At 41.6% G+C, this 24949-nt stretch overlaps 2 protein-coding genes across 2 annotated transcripts in view; both read left to right on the forward strand.

Moving 5' to 3' along the window:
- Positions 1–10473, forward strand: part of ERCC6 (ERCC excision repair 6, chromatin remodeling factor) — a 51655-nt gene extending 41182 nt beyond the window's left edge. Inside the window, exons 13-21 of the mRNA XM_075717592.1 lie at positions 1692–1910; positions 2703–2813; positions 3240–3359; positions 4411–4505; positions 6400–6545; positions 6628–7353; positions 8017–8218; positions 9117–9195; positions 9638–10473. Of these exons, the coding sequence (XP_075573707.1) occupies positions 1692–1910; positions 2703–2813; positions 3240–3359; positions 4411–4505; positions 6400–6545; positions 6628–7353; positions 8017–8218; positions 9117–9195; positions 9638–10060 (2121 nt within the window). The 3' untranslated portion in view covers positions 10061–10473. The remainder of the gene's footprint in view (positions 1–1691; positions 1911–2702; positions 2814–3239; positions 3360–4410; positions 4506–6399; positions 6546–6627; positions 7354–8016; positions 8219–9116; positions 9196–9637) is intronic.
- An 8211-nt stretch (positions 10474–18684) lies between these two features.
- On the forward strand, positions 18685–24061 carry LOC142594473 (bone morphogenetic protein 2-like). Its single transcript, XM_075717917.1, has 5 exons — positions 18685–19234; positions 19465–19604; positions 20744–20860; positions 22037–22238; positions 23613–24061. Exons 1-5 carry the CDS (start codon positions 18685–18687, stop codon positions 24059–24061), a joined length of 1458 nt encoding a protein of 485 aa, XP_075574032.1.
- Positions 24062–24949: the final 888 nt, after the last annotated feature.

Genomic DNA, 24949 nt, shown 5'->3' on the forward strand with positions numbered 1-24949 from the left:
TGCAGTTGACACGCCAGAAGGATGAGATGTCATCCAGAGGGACCTGGACAAGCTGGAGAGGTGGGCCTTTGTGAACCTCATGAGGTTCAACAAGGCCAAGTGCAAGGTCCTGCACCTGGGATGGGGCAACCCCCGGTATCAGTACAGGTTGGGGGATGAAGAGATTGAGAGCAGCCCTGTGGAGAAGGACTTGGGAGTACTGGTGGATGAAAAGCTGGACATGAGCCGGCAATGTGCTCTTGCAGCCCAGAAAGCCAGCCGTATCCTGGGCTGCATCAAAAGAAGCGTGGCCAGCAGGTTGAGAGAGGTGATTCTGCCTCTGCTCTCTTCTGGTAAGACCTCATCTGGAGTACTGCGTCCAGCTCTGGGGCCCTCAGCACAAGAAGGACATGGACCTGCTGGAGCGGGTCCAGAAGAGGGCCACCAAAATGATCCAAGGGCTGGAACACCTCTCCTATGAGGCCAGGCTGAGAGAGTTGGGATTGTTCAGCCTAGAGAAGAGAAGGCTGTGAGGAGACCTTATTGCGACCTTCCAGTACTTAAAGGGGGCCTATAGGAAGGATGGGGACAAGCTTTTTAATAAGGCCTGTTGTGACAGGACAAGGAATAAGGGATTTAAACTAAAGAAGAATAGATTTAGACTAGACATTAGAAAGAGGTTTTTTACAATGAGGGTGGTCAAGCACTGGCACAGGTTGCCCAGAGAGGTAGTGGAGGCCCCATCCCTGGCAACATTCCAGGTCAGGTTGGATGGGGCTCTGAGCAACCTGATGGAGTTAAAGCTGTCCCTGCTCACTGCAGGGGGGTTGGGCTAGATGACCTCTAAAGGTCCCTTCCAACCCAAAGCATTCTATGATTCTGTGATCTACAGGAATTTCTCTAAGGTGTTACAGAATGGGCTATTGTATTTGCTGGAGTTCTGAAAAATTTGAACAGTAAATGCTAATGCTTTTATTAGATGTTTTGTGATGAGAGCAGTGAATCCCAGCTGAAAAACAAAAACCTCATTGTACAAACAAACCATAAATTATGAGTAGGCTCATCCAACTTGATTGAGGGATTTGCTGTTTCAAGCTAGTTTCTTTTTATGAGTGCCCATTATATCAGAAGAATAAATAACACCTGTAATATTATTGAATGAATAACTGAACAGAAATCTTCTGACATGGCATCAAAAGTCGTAATTTTCAGCTTCATACGTTTGCTCAAATAAGTTTATTCATCTGTTCTTTGTTACCATGCATTCTGGTGGGTATACTTGCTATCTTCAAGGTCTGTCTTAAGTTACCTGCTAACATGGTGGGGGTTGGAAGGAAGGACACAATAATTTCAGGTAACAAACTTGGTGGAATTTTTCCTTTTCAGTAGGAAAAATTTGACTGTGAGTTACAGCTAGGGACTAATTTTGCTAATGTGGAAATTGTTGAAGAATTCTCTTAACATTGTCACCAGAATAAGCTCACAATAACACAAAATTTCATTGACCTTCTCTTGTACTGATTTTTCCTAAAATTTTCCATGAAACGAGTATTAGCATTTATTGGCTTCTCTAAAGAGCAAACCATTATTGAAAACAAACTTCTTGATGATGACTGGATTAATCCATTGCTGTTTATTTTTCTCAGCCGCAACCCATATAGGGACAAGTATTTGTCAAGAAAATAAAAATATTTTTCTCCTATATTCTGTAGATTTTCTCAGGACTAGTAGCTTTGAGAAAGATTTGCAACCACCCTGACCTCTTCTCTGGTGGTCCCAGGATTTTGAAGGGTGTACCAGATGCTGAAGTGGAGGAAGCAGATCAGTTTGGATATTGGAAACGTTCTGGAAAAATGGTAGTGGTAGAATCCTTGCTGAAAATATGGCACAAGCAAGGTCACAGAGTGTTGTTTTTTACTCAGTCAAGACAGGTAAGATGAGCTAATTGTTTGTAATTTGGGTTAATACTAAAACTAAAAAAGTGCATGTGTGTGTGTCCCAACAAGACTTGTAAATAGAACCACCTTTTGTATCCTTCAGAAAACTAACATCTTATTGGGGGCGGGGGGCAGGGGATGACAAAAAAACCAAAATGACTAATGGCTTTGGAATAATTGGAGACCAGTTCCCAAGCTCAGTAAGCTTTACTGGAATGACATAGTGTCATGGCAGTGTTGCCCAAATTCAGCACACTGGGTCAAAGCTTGTTATCAGTTGTACCCATATAATACCAGGTTGAAGCAGTGGTGATGTATTTATTGTCCCTACTGTGTAGTTTCAGGATAGAATTGGTAGTCAGCTCACTCTGTTTCGTGCATGTGCACGTCTAATCCTCAGAATTGTGTGCTTTGGGCCAGTAGCACAGACAGTGACCTTCGTTTGTTTTCCCTATGTGTTCACGATTTTGTCTTGCTTCCGTGGATTCCCTTGGAATGCTGCACCATCTACCTGGTTAATTGTCTTGAGACCATGGCTGTCGACTTCCCAAACCAAACACAAACACAAACATTCCATTCATGCATTCAGCAGTGAAATAACTACTTCCCCCCACCCCTAATTACATAAGTTAATGAGCTTTATGCTTATTTAAGATTCACAAGTTTTTGGTCATCATCTTGTTTGTTGATTGGCATTGCAGTTAGTACCAGCAATTCTTATGACTTGATCAGATGGTTGCTCAGTCTTCACGTCTGGATTTCATTAAATTTTTTCCATCGCAACAGATGCTGCAGATACTTGAAGTCTTTGTGAGACACAGAAACTATTCCTACCTCAGGATGGATGGCACCACAACAATAGCTTCCAGACAGCCCCTTATAACAAGATACAATGAGGTGAGATGTTGCATCCCACATGCTAATGCCTATTAGTCAGTATCGCTTTTTGGTCTGTTTCTAAATATGCTACTTCAGGTTTGAGACACCAAACTGGGGAGTTCAGTCAAATGAAACCACTTTCTTTGCAAGTGGGGAAAAAAGTCATCACTTTTGTCACACTTAAGTTGGGTTTTCTGCTAAGAAAAAAAAAACACAGTTGAAAAGGGGGAAAAGAAATTTTATTGGACAACAGTAAATGAAATTTAGATCAAACTACTTTTATTTGTCAAAAGACATATCAGGCAAATGAGGAAGTGTATGCCTTCTCTTGGCTCCCTTTGCATCTTTGCAAATAATGCTGATAATAAAAGAATCTAGGAAATTTTTAAAATTATCTTGTACTTTGGTAATTCTTGCTTTAGTAAATTCTCTCTTGCGTTACAGGACAAATCCATATTTATTTTTCTTCTAACAACTCGTGTTGGTGGCATTGGAGTTAACTTGACTGGTGCTGACCGGGTTATTATTTATGATCCTGACTGGAATCCCAGTACAGACACACAGGTGAGTTTGGATCATTACCTTCCATTTACCAGCTAAGCTGAAATAAAACTGAAGACGGAATGACATTTATCTCCTCAAATAGTGTTAAAGCACTATGTTGCTCTTCCCTAAGTTGCTGTTCCCAGCAATGGTCGTTTAGGGTGCAGTTCCACATTATGATTACTCTTGTGGCAAAGCCAATTTAAGTGGTTCCCACCACATCCCCTTTATGCTGTTACACCTTACCACTCTTCAATATTGTTGGTTCATATAGTCTGTGTAGCCAAACAGACAGTTGAAATGGCCTGGGTTTTTTTAAATAAACAAACAAACATGTTTCTGAAGGGAGAGTACCACTGTGCAAGCTCTTGAACAGGCATAACTGTTCATGGTGGCAATGCAAGGTAAGAAAAGGAGAACAAGTATTGCTTAAATTGGCTTTGTCACTAAATAATATGTAGCTATGCCCTTAGAAGCTGCTGTTAAGCCAATACCTTCAAGAACTTGTTCTTTATCTGATGGTGTGATCAGACTCTGGCTTGTCAGATCCCTTAACAGTATATGGGGCTTACATGTCTGAGAGGAAAAAACTATTTCTGATGCAAATTCTGCATAGCTTTGAGATCTGTAAGTGCATGATCTAGAGTGGTCTGTTTTAGCAGTTGCTTCAAGATGTTTGTAGGAAAGCTTTCAGTTAAGAAAAAGAAGAAAAGTTCAAAGGCAATATGTATATTAAAGCTCTATTGTGAAATAGATCCCTTTTGGAATAAGTCTATATAAGCTACATATCCTAGATACGAGTTCTAATTTTAACATAATTTATTTTTTGAGATTTTCTGCATAGATTTCTTGGTACAATTGGAGACTTGTCTTTTTACATATGCAAACTTTCTAAATTGTTTTCCTCTCCTACTGAGTTAGTTGTCCTAATGCTGTAGAAATACCACAGCTATGTAACTTCTTGAACTATTTGTTAAATGTCCAAACTACGTTTGAAACAGTGGTATCGATAGTGCTGTCAAACACATGTCTAAGGGGCTAATGTCTGGTAACCAAACCTTTTGTGTTCCAGGCTCGGGAACGTGCTTGGAGAATAGGCCAGAAGAAACAGGTGACTGTGTATAGGCTTCTCACTGCAGGTACTATTGAAGAGAAGATATACCACAGGTCAGTCAGAACAACTCCTTGGATACAGCCACATGCTCAAGATAATGCTTGTAGCGAATCTGAGGTAGTGTAGCAGTGACATACCTGCGCATGTGCACACATGGCTTATAACCCCCAACCTTGGTCATGATGGGCACGTCACGGAAAACTTTTAAAAATTTCTGCTGAGAAACGGGCCTTCTTCTAAAATGAGACTCCCAGCTGCACGGCTGTGCTGCTGCCTCTCTAGCTCTAAGACCCACAGGCTAAATATCTCATCAATCTTTTCCAGCAGCTGTGTCCAGCACATCCAGAATTCACTGTAAAGGAGAGAGTATAAGGCATAAACAGGAAAAAATGAGCCCCTTACTCAGAACATGAGATTCAACAAGTCTGAAATGCAAATTGAAATCAACAAGTGCTTTATATTGTCCTTACGATATATAAAGGTGTATGTGGTACATACATCCATTTACTACTCTGCAAACCCAATTTGATTTAATTCCCAAATCATTCCAAAGTGAGAGAATTAAATCCTAAGAACCAACAGTCATATTCATGTTATTTATTCTAAAATGTAGCTAAAGCCTTAAAGTGCTTGTATTTCAAAATCAATGAAATCTTTTTGGTTTTGCTTTCCCATTCAGCTTTCTCAGTAGTTAGCTTCACTCACATGAATTCCAAATGAATGTACGTGGGAATCCTCTGTCTAGGCATTACTCTTTAGAACTGGAATATCCTCTTTGAAAATGCAGATGAATGAAAAGCTCTAAATAATGAAGTACCCGCACTTACTGAGTGCCTTTTTTAATCTGTTTTACCACATGGACACAAAGCATCCGCTCTTTGTTGGCTTGCATCCCTCTGGCATACTTCTGTTTGAACAACACTGACCACATCAAGGAAGTGGGCTCTAAGGGTCAGGACAGCCATCAGAAATTCATTTATTTCCAGAACAGTGCAATGGACTTCGAACTTTAAGCAAGTTGTCTTTTCTCTTTGCCTGTGTTTTCTTCCCTGCAAATACGTCATCATCCTTGCAGGAAGCTATGAAGCTCAGTTAATTCCTAAAAACTTTAAAGTCTGATGAGTGCACAACAGTAGCTGGCACCTATGTTTAAACTTAGTTTTTGCTTATTGGATTTAAAAATAATTTCACTGCTTAATGCTAGCAGAGCCAAAACCATGATAACACTTCTTGAGAACTGATTTCCAGCTTTATTTAGGGATGTATTTGTTGTACAGGAAAATAGTGCCAAGAACTTGCAATCAAAAGCTATGTAGTACAAACATGGCATAGAAGTAGATTTACCAATGCTAGAAGACTTTTTGCAGCTTAGTTCTACCCCATATTTGTTCCTTTCAGTCCTCTGCAGATGGGCTCTTTTTTCACTTCCTCTCAACCACAAGTCTGATTTCCGTTTTCAGTGGTTGTCATCCAGTCATCACCATCAGACTGAGCTGCTCTGCTGCTTTTGATTCCTCCAACCAGTTGAACCATTAAAATGTTGTCATTTTAACAAGCTCTTGTTTTTCTTTCAGGAGCTTTCTGATAGTTTTATTGTAATACATGCAAGCTTTTCAATTTTAATGGACAAAAAAAAAATTCTAGCTGTGAAGTTATTTATTGCTTAGTTAAGGGATGCCTCCTAGGACATTTCAGGATAGTGGTTACCTGTTGTGTTATGGGGTTATTGCAAAACGATAAATCCCTGTGTTTAACAATTTAGTTGGTTGTTTGAAAGTTACTCACTCAAGATTGCCTTTTGGAAACTAACATCATCTTCCCACTGCTTAATTATTCTGCAGAGTAACGTTTGTGCTTATACAGTTTTCTGCTTAAGTACTATATTCAGTACTTAAACATAGCTAGACATTGTTTCATGCACAAAGTACTTTTTTTTTTCTTTTTTAGACAAATCTTCAAACAGTTTTTAACAAACAGAGTGCTGAAAGACCCTAAGCAGAGACGCTTTTTCAAATCCAATGACCTTTATGAGCTTTTTACTCTGAGCAGCCCAGATGTGTCTCAGGGGACAGAAACAAGTGCAATTTTTGCAGGTACACATTTTTTTCTATTTGTTTAAAAGAAAAAATGTTTGAAGTGTTTGATAAACGGATACTAATTTCATTAATCTCTCAGGTACTGGTTCAGATGTTCAAGTCCCAAAACACCAATTGAAACGGAAACTTGAAAAGCCACCAGATAGTGACACTTCTAAAGGTGATCTCCATCTTACAGAAAGCAGCTCACCAAAGTACAGCAAGTCATCCAATTCCTACCCAACCACCCACACGACAAATTCTTCTAAAGCAATGGAGACAAGCGAGGAAACCAAAGGAAATTTGGAAGTCTTTGACCAAACTAGCTATGCAAAAGATAATGCACAAGCTGCTACTAATATAAATTCATTGAATAAAAGCAAGGAGGAAAGCTTGGAAAGAGCTGACAAATCTATGTCCCAGTCGTTGCCAGGTGATGCAGGGTCTTCAGAGAATGCCAAATGTCTGAACGCCGTGGTGGCTGATGAAGTACATGGAGCAACTAATGCAAATGTCAAGGGAGATTTTAGCCTTACATGTGGTGCAGCTGGCTCTTGGGAAAAGCGGGTTGCTAAAACTGAAGATGGGCAATTAGATAATAATCATTATAAATGTACCTCAAAAACAAAGCACAGGGTGGATATTTTGCCACATGAGAGCCACAAAGATAAGTCTAAGAAGAAACATCACAAAGATGCCAAATTTGAAGGAGAGCGCATTCCTCATCTTGTGAAACAAAAGCGATACAGAAGGGAGAACAGTGAAGAGGTGGAAGACTCAAAGAGAAATGATGATTACGTCTTGGAGAAACTTTTCAAAAAATCAGGTAACTTGTTATTTGGCTGCTCAACAGTGTCAGACTATTTAAACAGATGTATATAAAACTTAGGCAAGTGAGGGAAGGAGCAGTTCTGTTACTCTGATGGTTAGAGCTACAGTACAAAATGTGTTTTATCTATCCTTCCAACCCAAAGCATTCTATGATTCTGTGATTCTATCCTGTTAGTGTAGTGAAACATTAAAATGTTCATCACTGAAATGCTTCAGTTATGAATGTGCTAATTACCTTATCACAAACATTTCAGAGAGATCTGGAGCCTTCCAGAAACACTTCTGGATATAGAAGTAATGCAGTGTTTCTTCTGGAAATCAGGATGTAACCAACTTTCATTTACACAAGGGTTTCACTTCTGTCTGTCCTGTCCATAACAATAGAAGTGATCGATTTACCCACATAATTGCCAAGTCTGCTGTGAATAATGACTTCTCAGTACACCAGAAGAGGTTTGTTGTCAAATTGATTGCTTAACTGATAGAAGGGGGTTCTCTTTTTAGAAAAGACTATACTGAAGTGCTGAATATAATCAACCTGAAAAAGGAAAAATGTGATTGTGGCATTCACTTAAATGGTGGATAGTTAATTTTACAGATAACCATGTAAATTAGCGGATGTCCTCCTTCACCTTTTCTTGTATCTTTTGGTTTTTAGGGGTACACAGTGTTATGAAGCATGATGTCATTATGGAAGCTTCCAGTGCAGATCATGTGCTGGTGGAAGCAGAAGCAAACAGAGTGGCCCAGGATGCCTTAAGAGCCTTAAAAGTCTCTCGACAGCGATGTTTAGGAGCTGCTTCTGGTGTACCAACCTGGACAGGCATGAGTGGTCTTTCAGGTGCACCACCAGGAATAAAGTAAGTTCAGTTCTCACACTGCTTTTCCAAAAATAGAAGAGTTCCTTAGGATGCTTTGGATTTGTCTTTTTTTTTTTTTTTGCACTTGGTATTTGCAGTAACATATATCAAAGTGGAGTTTCATGTTTTATATTTAATAAAGACATAAAGGCATATCACAAGCCTAGGAAGTCCATTCTGAAGTACAAAGAAAGCATTATTGTTGCACAGTAGAGGAGAGAGAGTTTGACAGATGGCTCTTGAGAACTGTAAAATGCAAACCCAGTCAGTGTCTTTGGCAAAACTATCCTAGTCATTTTGAGAAGGATTGTCGTGGTTTAGCCCCAGCCAGCAACTAAGCACCACGCAGCCGCTCGCTCACTCCCCCTACCCTGATGGGATGGGGGAGAGAATAGGAGGAGTAAGAGTGAGAAAACTCCTGGGTTGAGATAAGAACCGTTTAATAACTGAAATAAAGTAAAATAGTAATGATAATAATAATAATAATAATAATATACAAAGCAAGTGATGCACAATGCAATTGCTCACTACCCACCGACCAATGCCCAGACAGTCCCTGAGCAGCAATCGCTGCTCCCCGGCCAACTCCCCCCAGTTTATATACTGAGTATGATGTCATATGGTGTGGAATAGCCCTTTGGGCAGTTTGGATCAGCTGTCCTGGCTGTGCCCCCTCCCAGCTTCTTGTGCACCTGGCAGAGCATGGGAAGCTAAAAAGTCCTAGACTAGTATAAACACTACTTAGCAACAACTAAAACATCAGTGTGTTATCAACATTCTTCTCATACTAAATCCAAAACACAGCACTATGCCAGCTACTAGGAAGAAAATTAACTCTATTCCAGCTGAAACCAGGACAAGGATGTCTTACGGAGTTAATTCTTTTGCGGGTTTTTAGGAGTCGGTTTGGTCAAAAAAGAAACCCCATGCTGCTTGCTTCACACTCCACTTGTGCATCACCTGCAAAGAAGTGCAAGGTAAGAGACACAAGCTAACATTTCTCTTTTAATAGCTGATACACGTGAAATGTTCCGATTTATGCAATAAATCTGATTTATACTGTAGATGTCTCATACCCATTTGTTTTATGATTATGTGGAATTCTAGAATTTTTAGTCACCCATGAATTTGATTTTTCATGTTTTGATATAGCATCTTGATGAAGTCTAATTAGATACAGCAGTCACAAATTGCAACATGGTCTGGTTATCTCTCTCAAGACCAACAATGCTTTTCTTTCACTTCCTAAGTTCTGAAGTTGAGACCAGAACATATTACCTCTTCATTGTGTATTTCAGATGACTAGCTTCTGAGTGCTTCTGTTTGCCTGCTGTTTAGACTTAAACAAAAGATTTTGTTTAACAGATTCTGTGGATCTCAAAATCCAACTTTCTCCATAGTTTGTATGTTTATTTGCAGGATGCGGGTACAATAAAGAAAGAAAATGTAAAGAAGTGTAGTTCCAATGGGCACTTCGATGGAAAATCTGGAGAATCATCATCCAGTGCACTAGACTCTTCATCTTTATTAGCTAAGATGAGGGCAAGAAACCACCTTATTTTACCACAACAGACAGGGAATGAGGGAGATGAAAATCATCAGCAAGCCCCAGCCCCAGTTTCAACGGAATACGATGAACTGCTTGTGGATGTGCGTAACTTCATAGCGTTCCAGGCCCGCGTGAATGGCGAGGCTAGCACTCAGGAACTACTGCATGAATTTGAGTCCAAACTGCCTGTGGCTCAGTCCTGCGTCTTTAGAGAACTTCTCCGCAACCTCTGCACCTTCCATAGGAGCCCGAACGGTGAAGGTGTCTGGAGGCTAAAGCCAGAATTCCGCTGACCTTTGTCAAAGGAAGGCACCTGTCTATGCGCTTGGCCACCATTCTCCTTTCAAAGACTTACTGTTTGTCTCTTAAAACAAGGAATTACTTCATATTCATGATGTAATAATTGACTTGAACAGTCAGTGGTGCAGCGCTTGTTGCAGCCTCAGAGATAACTTAATTTCCAATTTACACTATTTATATGAAAGTGCCATCTACCTCATAGATGAAACAATACAAAATATCATCACCTTTTCTTTAAAAGAAACCTTAATATAAATGGGATGAAGAATACGTACTTTTTATTGCAATAAGAACCATGGATGTTGCCGTGGGTTGTAAGACTTTTATTTGATTTCTGTGAAATTCCAAGAACAACTTCCTTGATTTTCTGTATGTTACTTGAATGGTACCATCAAAAAAAAAAAAAAAAAAAAGAAAAAAAACCCCAGGAGATTATAATGGTCAGCATGAGAGATTCACTTCTTGTGCTGACAATTGCATCAAAATCATTGTATGACACTTTCATCAGTAGTGAGAATTTTGTTTTAATGTTGGTGCTTTCATTGCATATGCCAGATGCTGGCAACAGTGTAACTTACATCACTAATTAACTTGGGGAAATAATTCTACTGCCACAGAGGTTTAATCACAAAAAATGGAAAGCCTGGCAGGATATTGAGATGACTGACAGTTGGTAATTATGGAAAACTTATGTGATGGAAAATCCATTTATACCATAATCAGCAGTTTGGTTACAGTCCCATACACCACTGGAAATTGCTTGGTACAATATTTCTTACCACTGAGGTGACAGTAACTGTTACGTTTGTCACAGGTTGTGGACTGATAATTGAAATCCCATGAAATGTTCATGGGTCTCACAGTAATTTATGTCAAAAACTTTCCAGTTCCCTGTTAGCACTTAAAATTTTATACATTGACAAAGACTGAGGTGTTAGTTGGTCAGAAGGGGAGTGGTTTCACTGTATTCTACTAACATAATCACTTTTGGCCAGAGACATAATTGGAGTATATACAGAACTTACAGGTCATACCTATTCTGTAGATAGGGAAATTCTCAGTCTTCCTGACAGTCAGAGAAGTTATAATACCCATTTTCTACCAAGGAAGGAAGGATTGGATTATTTGTAGCAAGCCCAAGTACTACACTGGGTCTGTCTTCAAGGTACAAGTGTGCTATGTGAGGAAATCTTAAAGGGGGAAAATTACTAGATTTTGAGAAGAAAACCACATTCTTGCAGCAACATTAAATCACTGCATGGCTTAAACTAGGAACAGTTAAAAATGTCTAATGTCCTTCCTATCCCTAAGCTATTGAGAAAAGGGAAAGCTGAGCTGCTTGTAGTTTTTTGTTCAGTGTGAAAGTATCTTGTTTACTTCAAGTGAAAGTACAAATATTGAAAGATGAATGGTGAAGCAAGAATACAAACTGTTACGTTGTTCTCGTAAAGAAGGTCTTTAAGATACTTCTAATGGCTTTTCCTCTTGTTTTTGCTCAGTGCTAAAGGATCTGTAGAGATATCCAAAAAGTGGTGCCTCACTGTTTCAATAACTGGTCAGTTAGCTTTTCACAGACTGGAGTTGGAGAGGGCAGACAGTCCAAGAATCTGTTTCTTTTCCTCATGGCATTTGAAGGTGGGACTGTTGCACCTTTTCCTGACATCTCTTTTTCTGATCCCATTTATATTCACTTACATTCCCTCTTTCAGGAGAAAGATGAGACCAAGAAGCTAGGCTGCAATTACAGAACACTTCAAAAAATTGTAGATCTGTTGATATGACTTAAAATGGATCAGCAAAAGAGTAAAAACAATTTTGCTGTTCTCTCCAAAGCTATAGGGAATTTCAGTTGGGTTTGGGTGTCATGCCCCCATGCATCTTTATGCCCCAGGAACAAAGCAGGAATTCAGCTGCCAGCAAAGCTGGCACCTTAGCTGTCAGTTCTGGTGCCCTGTTTTATTTACTACTTCCAATCTTAAAGACATAGTTCCTGTACTAAGGAAAGTTTGTAGCTTCTCAGTGATCTGTTAATGTAAATGGACTTGCATGTGCTTTTTATAAATCCTTGGCTTTTATGGACTTATTAAAAAAGAAAACCAAAAGTCTATTCTAGAAGTGTTCTTTGGGGCAGGGGGAAGAATGGGGTGGGGGAGCCATCTTTTCCTGTATAGTGTGCCTCTGACTAAATGATTCATATTATCTTTAAGTACATTTCCATTTTTCATACAACTTCAAATTATGCATCCTAGCAACTAGATTTTTCCCAGTACTAGCTTTTGTTTAAAATGTTTAAGAATGAATATTAGTATAATACTCAAAAAAATATTTTTAAGTATTTAATCTCAAAAGTGTATGTGATTAAAGGTCTACAGGCTGATTTATAGGTAAAAGTTGTTCTAGAATGTAATATAGCTGCTATACATTTTAAAGTAGAAGAGTTATTTCAGAATAATCCTACTTTTATTCGATAAAGCGTTATCTGATTTTTTTGTTTGTTTAGCTTTACCCACGTGAAGTGAATTCCTTTCACATTGTCAAAAAATATCTGAAACAATTCCTGATTAATGATATTGCATAGTCAAACATGTTTACCATTAACTAGCTTATAGATACGTAATATTTTTTAAAGCTTGTATTTTAGCCTTCTCAGTTTCCAAGTACTCAATGCTGCAGTTGGTAGTTGCTACTTTACTGTAGCATGTACATGATTCCAAAAATCGCCTATGTGGAATGCTTGTGTTATTATAATTTGTTTTCTTACCTCAGTAAAAAGGGGATAAAGAATGATCAAAATACAGATGTTAATTTAGGAATCAAGTTGAAAAAAAAGATTAAATCTTATTAAGGAAGGACATTTCAGTATGAAACAGTGAGTATAATCTGAAAATTTCTTCCCTGTAAAGATGCTAAAAGCTGAGCACCATGCTACTCCAAAAATGTCATGCCAATGTAGTGATGTGACCTACCCACAGAGATCAGCAGACAAATGCAGTTGAACAAAAATCTAGAAAGCTGAATAGCAAAAACTTGGATTGTTCTGTAAGTGGTTATGGGGACTGTGTTCACTGGGTAAAACATGCTGCACTGGTATTTTAACAGCAGAAGTTAAAACTCTTACCATAATTGTTCCTTCTGGTTTCAAACCATATTTTTGAAGGGGGAGGTAAAAAAAATCCTGCTTTGTTTATCAAGGTGTTTCCCCCCCTTCCCCCATCCCATCTTCCCTTTACATTCTTCCAGGTGTTTATTCTCCTGTGTTCATCCTTTTGTTGAACACTGAAGTCTTGTATAGCCAACCCACTTATCTCTGGTATAAGAACTAAATTCTGACCTAGAGAAAAGAGATTCTGCTAAGGGTTGGAGGCATTTGACTCTTCTTAACAATAATGACCCGCCACAAAAGAAATGTTAGCAAGATGCTGAATGGATAGATTGATAGAAATGGTGATTAAAAATGGAGAAGAGTATTTTTAAATCCATAACTTCATACTGTGTCTCAGCCTTTTCTCAAAGGGCTATACCATGCGGAGAATTGAGTCTACTACAGCTAATAAATGTTACCCTCCCAAGTAAAGCTGTAGAGAATTGGGCTTTTATATCTGTAAGTTTTGGCTTCAGATGATAGTCACCTATAGGCAGCTGTACTCAAGTCACAAGGTCAACTTTGCTTTTGATTCCAAGATTGCTAAACTGCAGCACTTACCTCCTTTGAGCTACTGAGTCATTAGGACTAAGAAGCTTCCTGTTCCTCAGCTGTTGTAAATGCAGCTCCACTGACCCACTGACATGGGTGGGCTGATGCTGTTCCTCAAGGACCTAGCCTTCACCAGAGCCAAAAAGCATGTTATCTTGGGTACTGCATGTATGTGATTGAAACAGCCTCAGAACATTAGCTTTTCTCCAGTTTCTGTGTGCTTATTGATACTGCTCTGTGGAAAGGACAATTAGAGGCAAGTTGCATTCCTGAAAAGTGATAGCCTGTTACACAGGTTTTTGGTTGGTTTTTGCAAAGAATGATCTTGTGGGCTCCATGTTTGGCAGAACTCCGGATACAGTTTGAGATGTGCTTTTCAAAACTCATGGAGATAGGTGATGACAATGATTTTAGCCATCTGAAGAGACCTTTGTGTCTTGATTCCCCAGTTAAAGTTATGTATGAAGTGCATTTGGTCATCCTGATGTTAGTCTGCAGTTGAGTCAGGGCTTTTTTCCTGACCTATCAATTTAACTCAGTTTGGTAGTGAATGAATACTGCCAGGACCCATAATGCCCCATCACTAGTATGTAAGGAAAAAGGTCTTCGCAGAGGGAGAATGTTTTGTATTTGCTAAGGCTGAGCAGATACTCAAAATCTGTTCAGTAAATGATGATACTACGGTGTAACAGCGTGAAAATGAGAGGGGAATCCTCATAACAGCATTGGTGGGGAGGGAGGGAATTTTCCAATAGATTTTAAAATGTTACACATTGAGATTTATTAAAAAAAAAAATCTACATATAATGATATACCATACTTTTTCATTGACAAAGATATCCAGTCAGGCATCATATAACTAGAAAAAGCAGTGCGAAAGTTATTGTTACAGGATGTATCCTTTAGGGAAAGCTGTCACAGGAAGCAGTAATTTAAGCAATTAATTTGACAAACCAGTCTTAGAGAAAACAGTAACTTGACTAATGTTCTTTCAGAAGGGTAACACTTTTCTCCAACATAAAATAATTTTATTTTTAAAAGAAGGAACTGGGTAGATGAATAATAAAAATGGTGGGGTAATACCTAACTTGCATTCTTTTTGCATACTGCTATGATTCCTATGTCAAATCTAGTCATAACAGTTTAAGCAGTTTTCTTACTTGGAGGGAGGTGTTGGGAAACAGCCATATCTCAGTGGTTCAGCAAGGAGGGATGATGCAGTGTCTCTCATGCTGGTGGTGGCTGTGCTTTCTCAAATGATACATAAAGATGATGAAAAGGTGAGATGTGGAGAGACCCTGTAGCAGCTTTATCCAAACTTGGCTTACTCCCAATGTATGGGCCAAGAAATTACTTAAACCATGAGGAAAAATTAGGAAGGAATTAAGTTAGATAGCATAGTCACTGAGATGGTTTAAAATGTGGAGTAATCTACCTGTTTGGTCTTTTAGGAGCAGGGAGATCTGGATTCTCCTGCTATAAATCTCTGGGTGACTTTGGATGCAGTACTATACTGCCTGCTGCACTGGTTTCCCCATCTGATGAATGCAGTCTTTCGGGGAAGGCAAGAAATCTTTCAACTCCTTTGGAAATGCTTCAGGAAATGATAGCACAGTACAAAGAAGTCCTGGTTGGAAAAAACAGAGGTAATATGGCATCTTATTGTCTAGATCATTAATTCAGCTACTGTAGTTTACACAAAACTATCATACAAAATTGCTGAGAATCGAGTTTTTGAAGGGCTTGAGTAGGGCACATCTTGGAGTCAGGATGTGCTGGCAAGTCTGCACTTGGGAGTTTGTCTCCTCTGGGAGAGGTATTTATATATTAGATACATGGTAAAAACACTCTCTGCTACTTAGGGCCATTTATAATTTCCCTGTTCCAACATTCAAGCTAAATGCTGAATATATGCTTACTAACTCAGTGGCTCTCTCCATCTACCCAGCCCTCAAGGGATTGCTATTCTAGGCTCTGGGGTGACGTCAACACTCCTACTTCACACGATATCGCTGATGTGGTACAGTCCTTCCTTCCGCTGAGACTTAGAAGATGAAGCTTTCCTTAGTAATTCTTAACTTTCGTTGGTGACCCTGGTTTTGCTGCCTCTACTATCATTAAAAGTAAAGAGAAGTCGGGCATCTTTCACTCAAGGGTTATTCCTCTCTTCTTTCTTAAATAGGTCTAAGATGGCTGCTATGAAGTGAGTGAAATACCTTGTGTTCTTGCTCCCTGCCTGCAAAAACCACAGCGAAGACTGCAGTGTATCACTGTCGCATTTAGGGAGCAGAAAGCTACTCTTCTTTTTCCAGAAAGAAAAGATCTGTTGTGAGTCACTAAACTAGGAACTACAGAACCTGCACAGAGACTGTATGGAGAAGTGTCAGGCAGCTGTGTTGAGAAAAAAGCAATTTCCAGCCTGCTCTATCCACTAGTTTTTTATTGTTTGTGCTAACATGACATTAATGGGAGAAGGAGTATATTCTGAGCTGAGCTCTTAATTTCTGAATGGCAGGGTTAGACTTGCATTTAAGTCCAAACTTGCTAAGGTTCTGAAATGCACAATGAAGACTCCCAAGTAAATTTTGCTCTGCCCACTAATGATACCATGTGATAACCATGCTTTTCAATATTGCTGTCCCATATTAATTGTAAAGGCATCAAAGATGATGCAGCAGGCCATATAATAAATCCCACCATTCTTACCAATAAGCTATACTTGGAAGCCAGATGATTTTGAACTGTTCAGACCCTCCAAGCTGTTTATACAGTCATTTGAGAGAGGGAGAAGGAAAAGCAATTCCAATGCTGAACTCTTTAGAGAATCCACCTAAAATTTTAAGTTGTTAACTATCTGTCATAGTTCCCTACAGATTCCCTGCTTTTCCTGGGCTCCCAAAGCCACCGTGCTCACAACATGTAAATTGAGAGAACCTATTTTTATTGTACGGAACAGGGAGGTTGAAGCCTTGCGCTAATTGCAAACCAGTACGTAGTATCATCAGTGGAGCTATGACCAACTCCTGCATAAGGCTTACATAAGTGGTGAGTCATACAGTCTTACGAAAGAATAGGGAGCGAGGCTTTCATTATGTTGTTTGCTTAATCAGAAATATGAAAATAAAAGAACACAGCACTCAGTGGGTTACGTTTGGCTAACTGTAGGCTGGAATTTCTGCAGTTGCACTACTATGATTGAGGCATTTCATTGTTTGTGGTCCCAGCTTATATTAAACAGAGAGGATTTTGTCATAAATCTTTGCCTCTAGGGCAGAGTTAAGGTTGTTTGGGAACCCTAGCTATGTGTTTCCAGACATTAATGTCTGGAAGCAGCACCATGAGAGTAAAAATGGAGGTATATGCCTAGGGAGGATACTAGGAGTAAATGAAGAGGCCCAAGGGCAGGGTAGGGTCTGTGAGGATAAGCACGTGAAGAAGCACTGGAGTGGAAGCAAAGCTTTTAGGATGACCGAAAAACAGTCTAGTGGTGATTTCTCATATCTTACTAGTCTCTTTCCATGTTCTCAGGCAGGTAGTTGAATGGATATTACTTTATACAGCACTGCTGTTAGCCATGTGCTGAGATACCTACAGCCTTTAGAAGACAACTGAAGAGTTTTGAGGATCAAAGTTGGCTGTAGCTTTATGTGCAGCAACAGTGCTCTTTACACTGGAATGATTTAACCCATCACTGCTTCTCATTTTCCTCCATCAGTCCTCTGCACCTCCTGTGGCAAACTGGATGAGCAAGCTCGTCTCCTGGGGAAAAAAACATAGCAATGATAAGTATCCAATTTTTTTTTTTAAACCTGGCTACAATAGCTGAAGGCTGGAATGACTGACAGTAGGAGGGAGTCTGAAGCTGAAGAGCTGCATGGCCAAGTGTCCTAGGAACTTCAGCTTTCGAGCAGCAAAAGGTGAGTGCTTCCTGTATCAGAGCGGTTTGAACAATCCAGATTAAACCTCTTTTGTTCTTCAGATGGCTAATTTGGGAGTGTGTGGAGCTGTAGCCTCTTTATCGCCACCTCATTCCCCTCTGGGCCCACATGCTTGCTCAGTGCAAGTACTCCTGTCTAATGTAGTGTGCCTAAGCAGAGGAGCCAGAGGACATTTCTACCTGCCCCATAACCTCCCTCCCTTTGCTTTCCTGCCTGGAAGGGGAACACGGGGCCGTGTGGCACAAGCAGAACAAGCAAGTGCTGCGAGAACCATCAGGAATGTGTAATTGTTCCTCACTAAGTTGCCAGACTGCCTTGAAAAGCACTAGTATGCAGGATGCTTAGGTTTTGGGTTTGGTGTTTTTGGTTGGTTGGTTTGGTGGGTTTGGTTGTTTTTTTTTTTGGGGGGAGGGGGTGGAACTCCATCAACCAAAGGTGGGGGAAAACACAAATTATTGAAAGGTGGTTCAGTTTGGGGATTATTTAAGCCTTAAAATAGCTTTTCAGAATGCGTATGCCTCTCCCCATCCGTAACTACTTCGAAGCTTGGCTGCTTTTGCTGCACTGCAATAGCAGAAACCCGGACTCGGCTCCTAAACCCTCGCCCTGGGCAGCCGTAGCGCCCGAGTTAGAGACTTGTGTAACCGCAGGCTCGGTCCTGGTACCTGGGCCCGCCCCGGGGGGAACTCTGTAGGCTGCGAAGCTGCAAGATACGGAGGCTCACGCTCATTTTCAAGTGCACGTTTTATTGCTGTGGCAATGACAGGAAACTGCACCTGGGACCAGCAATGCCCAAATCAAAGCCTTTAAAAAAAAAAAAAAGAAACATCAAAGAATAAGATTTTCACAAGCGCGGTTTTCTTTGCAGACACCTGATTCCCCTGAAACCAAGAGCATCCCCCCGAGCCCCGGCCGGCAGCGCTCTGATGTTAACGAGCGAGCCGCGGTGCCCCATTGAGCCTTTCAGGGGCCTTAAGGGGCCTTAATGGCCCGGGCGAGGCGCGGCCGCCCGCCCCCGGGGGAAGCGGCCATCGGGGCTGAGCACCCTGCCCAGCGCTCCGCGCACTCGCCTCGCCGCCCTCAGCCTTGGCGGGCCGGGGCCCGCGGAGAGGCCGCTGCCCCCTCACCCCAGTGCGGCCACAGCCGCGAAGCGGCCCGGGGCACCCCCGGCGGCCTTCCCGAGCCAGGGCCGCCGGCCATGGCGGCCCGCCGGCCGCGGCTGGGCCTGGCCGGGCTGCTGGGCCTGGCCGGGCTGCTGGGCCTGGCCGGGCTGCTGGGCCTGGCCGGGCTGCTGAGCCTGCCGGCGGCGAGCGGCCTGCCCCTGGCCCCCGGCCCGCGGGACGAGGTGCTGGCGGCCGCCTTGCAGCGGCTGCGGGAGGTCTTCGACATCGAGGAGCTGCCGCCCGACGTCCTGCCCCGCAAGAAGCCGCCTCAGTTCATGGTGGATCTCTTCAACAAGGTGGCCGACGCCAACGGCATCACCCGCGCCCCGGGGCTGCTGGAGGGCGACGTGGTGCGCAGCTTCGAGGACCGAGGTGGGCCGGGGCGGGGGGCGGCGGGGGGCGGCCCGGGAGCCGAATTCCCCGCAGCAGAGCGGCGGCGGCAGCTCCTGAGCCGGGGAGCGGCCTCCGTGCCCGCTGCGGAGCCCCCTCACCTCCCGCTTCGCGTCACCCCCCCCAGATCGGAGCCGACCCGGCAGCTGTGCGCGGGGGTACAGCTTATTTTGCGGGGTCTGGCGTTGTTCCCAACGGCGGCTCTTTTCCAGTTCACGTGGACCAGCACCACTTCTACTTCGACATCAGCGCGATGGAGAAGGGCGAGCAGATGCTGAAAGCCGAGTTCAGGGTCTTCAAGCTGAAGAGGACACATGTGTCTGGAAGGTCTGACGTGAAACACTTTTGCAAAGTAAGTGGAGAAATAATCATAGAATCACAGAATGCTTTGGGTTGGAAGGGACCTTTAGAGGTCATCCAGCCCAACCCCCTGCAGTGAGCAGGGACAGCTTTAACCAGATCAGGGTGCTCAGGGCCCCGTCCAACCTGACCTGGGATGTTTGAAGGGATGGGGCCTCCACCACCTCTCTGGGCAACCCCTTCCAGTGCTTCACCACCCTCATTGTAAAAATTTCTTCCTTATATCCAGTCTAAATCCATTCTTTAGTTTAAATCCATTATTCCTTGTTCTGTCACAACAGGCCTTGCTAAAAAGATTGTCCCCAGCCTTCCTATAGGCCCCCTTTAAGTTCTGAAAGGCTGCAGTAAGGTCTCCCCTCAGCCTTCTCCAGGCTGAACAACCCCAACTCTCTCTCTGTCAGTTAAACACTTACTTGTGCTTTCATTGTTAATAATACTGAAAATGAGGAGTGCAACCATTTACCACATAAACCTGCTTTATTTTTATTTGATTGTCGTCCTAGCTTTTTCTTTGCCTCCAGCATGCAAAGACGTAGACGCAAGGTTTCGGCTTTGGCAGCATGCTGTCCTTTGCGCACTATGGCAGTGAGCTCTCCCTAAAGATGCCTATGTCAGACCTATCTCAAACCATACCATACTTTTCCGGGTTTTGATATGTTCTGAAATTCGAATCAAAATTTATCTGCTTGAGCCGCTCTGAAAAATAATGATAGCAATCAGGGATTCATGGGAAAACAGGGTAGGTGAGGACTCTGACGTTGAGTATATCTGTTCCTTTGGCAAAAGGCAGGATTGGACTTTTTGCAAACCTGAAGACAAAGATGTGGAAGAACAGCAGACTTTCACGGTATCAGATGTTCAAAATATAAAGAAAAGGGGTAGTCAGGATATTTTTCTGTACTATCAAACAGTCCAGTATCCTGCCTCTGAACACATCTAGAAGTAGATGTATGTAGCGATACTTGTTTTTCCATTAAACTGTCCAAAACCTACTTTTTGCCTGGTTTAGAATGACGGTGTAGTTTTACAGCCATGGTGTGGCAGAAATGTGCGTAATCTTCATCCTCCTTGTTTTGATGGAAGAACAATTGGTTTCATTTCTTACTGTTTTGTTGTATTGCTCTCGTCAAGGTGGAAGTGTATGAGCTCTTGGAGAGCGGAACTAAGCCACAAAAAAACCATCTCATTGCATCAAGATTATTGTCCCTGTACACAGAAGGCTGGGAAGTATTCAACGTCACACAGACAGTAAGCAGAGAATTCTGACAATTTTAATTCTAAATCTCTGAAGATGACAGTCAGCTCATAACTCCAGGACTGCCCTTATGCTGGGTTTTGTGGTCAATTCAAACTGAGGGAGAGCTTTCTCTCAACACTTAAGAGTACACCTGGTGCTACCTGAATTAAAGAAGTGTTTATAGGCTGCTAGCAGCACAGCATGATGAGAATTGAGTAACACAAACCTAGTCGATGGGAGGGGCATCAGGCCAAGTATGTCATTGTGATTAAAACATGTTACTCCTTCGGCAAGGAGATGGCATTGTTTGTGTGCTAAGAGTAGGTTTTAATTTCTCCTTTTTATGCCGGTGACATTACTACAGAGCAGATGTGCAGTGTGCTTTAACATTACGTCTCTGGAATTTATCATGGTTAGATTGTTTTTCATTTAACTTCCTCTGTAGACTTCTTTATTTGTTAGTTTCAAGATTTGTTTTGTAGATATCCTTAAACTATAACAGTATGTGAATGACTTTCCATAGCAAACAAACAAATGTGACTTAAATGCAAGAAACTGTATGTTTTAAATCTGTACTCGGACAGTGTTTTTCATTGCCTAAGCTTTATGGTCAGATTGAACAGCATGCTTGGATGATTGGTTGAGTTGCATCTTAAGTCATGATAGCCCTGCTTGAGAATGGCCTGGCCTTATCTATTAGTAGGTAATTATAACAATTAGATAAAGTAAATTTGCTTGATTGCGAGCTAATTTCTTCAAATGCCATGTTTGTTAGATGTAAATGAGTTTTAATGGTATGGAAAGTCTGGAGAGTTCATATTACTCTGTTATTAAGATTGCTATGAAAAATAAATTCCTGGCTAAAGTCAGAGAGGTTTTATTTTAATGTTAATTTTAACTCCTAGACTCATCTATTCATGCGTAAATTCTCTGAAATGAATTGACTTCCTGTAAATGTAGCTTTGGGGAATGCACATGGTATTTTGTACTTTTAAATGTTGAATTACTGATTTAAATACTAAACTCCATTGAGTCTCAGCTATACAGTTACCTCACTTCTGTGATACGTGTTCTTATGCTGTCGTAGCTTGTTGACTGTTCCCTTTTCCTGATATAAATATTGCTTAATCGTAATGTTGTGATAAGATTATTGAAACAATATTTTTTTATTTCCCTTTCATTACCAGGTTTCCAAGTGGGTTGGAAACAGCAGCTCTAATCGTGGCTTTTTGATAACTACAACACATGTATTCAACAATAGAATTGAGCACAACCTGGTTAGGTTTGCTAAGAGCCAGGGCGCTTTGCAGGAGAGTAGAAATGCTCTCCTTGTCCTCTTCACCAACAGTAACAAACGGAGGTCTTCCAGCTTTGCACCAGCTTCCACAAGTAAGGTTACACGACAGCAGTAGCTGTTCTAGATTATGAACTCCCTGTTCTTCTTCTGTTACCTTCTGCTGCCTCATGTATACCTAATCTCAGTATTTACTTGCAGTGTTGAACAGGTTTGAAGTTCAGCTTTGTCACTGACCAGAGTTTGATTTGATAGTTCTTGCTAGTAGGTCACCCAGCATCTTAAGTTGCCTCTCCCCTCAGAAAAACTGTTTGCAGGAAGTACTCATAAAGCCTAGGGAGAATCTGGTTTATTTTGTTTGTAAAGGGGTGGGAGTTCTACTTTTTTAAAAAATTACTATTTATATTATTTTTGTAGTGGTGGAGTTTGCATGAAATTTGTGGATTAGGGTTTAGGCTAAAAAACCTCAGTGACCTGGAAGACTTTGTGAAAATGCTGGTAAAGCGACTGTATTATTAAGTACTGTTTTCAAGAGTGGAAGAGGTTGTTGAATAAGCAATTTAAACCTCTCTGTCCTTGGCTTGGTTTTTAAGCACCTGTTTAACTTCAGTGACTAATTAGCATTGTGACTAAAGGCTGCTTTCATCAAAGACAACGCCCTCATCCCTTAAATTACAAAACACTGTGTCTTACCTCTCCCACTGGTCTTCCAGTAAAACCAGCTAAGGCTGGATTTTAGAGCCTGATAAATGCAAAGAGCAAAAGCTGGGAGGAGGGGCAAAAATGATTCCGTCTTGCAGGGTTTTCTGGTAAACGATTGCATTTGCACATGCATATCGGTAGTCTTCAGCCTCTGTACATGGGTCTTGAGCTCTCCATGGACATTTATTGAGGCTTCTCAGGAGATGCTTTAAGAAAGCCAACCTATTGTCAATAAGCTTCATTCTCTAGCAGAGTTCCATAAACCTGGTGGTAATTTTTTCAGATCGAAAATTTGAAAAATGTTTTTAAAAATACTATTCTACAGGAACACACTCTGTTTTGCACGTGTATGGGGTAGAGTTCCTGGGAGGAGAATACTGGAGTGGGAAAAAGGCTGTGATCTCCACCCTCTGTTAGCACTGCTCAGCACGATATGTGTTGTATAAGTGCCTATAGAGGCCATATAAAGACTGTTAATACCATTCTGATGAGATTCAGCCCTGAAAAGGGCCTATGGAGGTCACAGAATTTCTGCTGAGTTGCAGCCTTTCAGGCCACAAAGTGCAACACAAGGTTTGGCAGTTTTTGAATTACAGCTGAAATGGCAATTGAATAAACACCCCTTCCGTTACTTTCACAGTTAAATGTCATTTTGAAATCTACTCTGCAGACTTTGATGTAGATTCATGGAATAGACATTCATGCAGAATACTGTACTTAGGAAATTAAGCTTTTTTGAGAAAGATTAACACACAACTTCCTTTCAGAACCAGAGATGGACCCTGCCAAAAATGATGCTTCACGTGTGCCTCGTGAAACTCAGATCATCGAAAGCAGCAATGCAAGCGTAAGCAGGAGGCCTCGAGCTGCTGCAGTCCCTTCTGCCAAAAGCCAGGTAACAGCATGTCATCGAAGGGAACTCTACGTTGACTTCCGTGCTATTGGCTGGTCAGGATGGATTATTTACCCAAGTGGATACAATGCATTTTACTGCAGAGGATCCTGTCTCTTTCCTTTGGGGGAAAGTCTGAATGCAACAAACCATGCTACAGTTCAGTCCATAGTTCATACACTTAAACTGTCTCAAGATGTCAGCACGCCCTGCTGTGTGCCAGATGAATTGAAGTCTCTCAATCTTCTTTACTTTGATGACAAAGAGAATGTGGTCCTTAAAAATTACAAAGACATGGTGGCAACAAGGTGTGGTTGTCATTAGCAGGACCTTTTTTTGTCTGCATTTGGCATGCACCTGGATTCAGTTCCCCATTTGCCACTGAAGATACCAAGGGAGGTAACATTTCAATTTACAGGGCAGTAGAGCCAGAAACTCAGCTGTGCTTCAGATCCTTTTCCCCTCACCACGGCTGTGTGGAAAGGTGTTTAAGGCTGGCTTTTGAAGAGCTGTGGGTTTCTGGAGGGTATGCTGACCTGCATGGAGAGCTCTTTGAGTGCCTGTACACCAGAGGAAACCATTAAAAACAGGAGTGTGCTATGTGAAGGAGTTGAAACACATTAAGTTGAGTGTTCAAATTAAGGTCTTGTTCTGTGTATCAAGGCTCAGAATTTTGTATGATTTAACAGGCATGGTATCCTGCCTCAATCCAGGACGGGGTGCATGTCTCTTAGTAACACAACCTTATTCAGTTTTGACTGCATGATCTGTGGGGTTGTACACGCCTACATAGAGCTTTCAGGATAAGTGTTTGCCCACAGCTAATCTCAGAGGCCTCTGCCACCTGCAGCTCATGCATTACCCAGAAATGCACTTCCCCCTGTTCTTCATGCAGCTGTACCAAATGCAGAGGCCTCCTTGTAAGTCCCCCTGGGACTTGCTAGCCAGTCTGAGGGAACACAGAGGTCAGCATTTGGCTGGGAATCAGCAAACTTGGCTTCTGACTCAGGGCCGCACCTCTGTATGATGAAGGGTTAGCCAGTCCCCCTCTTTGTGAAATCATTCTCTTCCGCCATGCTCTGCTGTGGCTGTTAGGCTGCGTGGCAGCAGAGATTGCCTTTGTGTATTTATACAGTGGCCATGCAATGGGATCCTAAGCTTGGGTCAGAATCCCCATAGTTCAGCAGGAAGAAGGAAGACCACTAAGTTATG

This window comes from Pelecanus crispus, chromosome 10, assembly GCF_030463565.1.
Source record: "Pelecanus crispus isolate bPelCri1 chromosome 10, bPelCri1.pri, whole genome shotgun sequence".
Classification (NCBI taxonomy): Eukaryota; Metazoa; Chordata; class Aves; order Pelecaniformes; family Pelecanidae; genus Pelecanus; species Pelecanus crispus.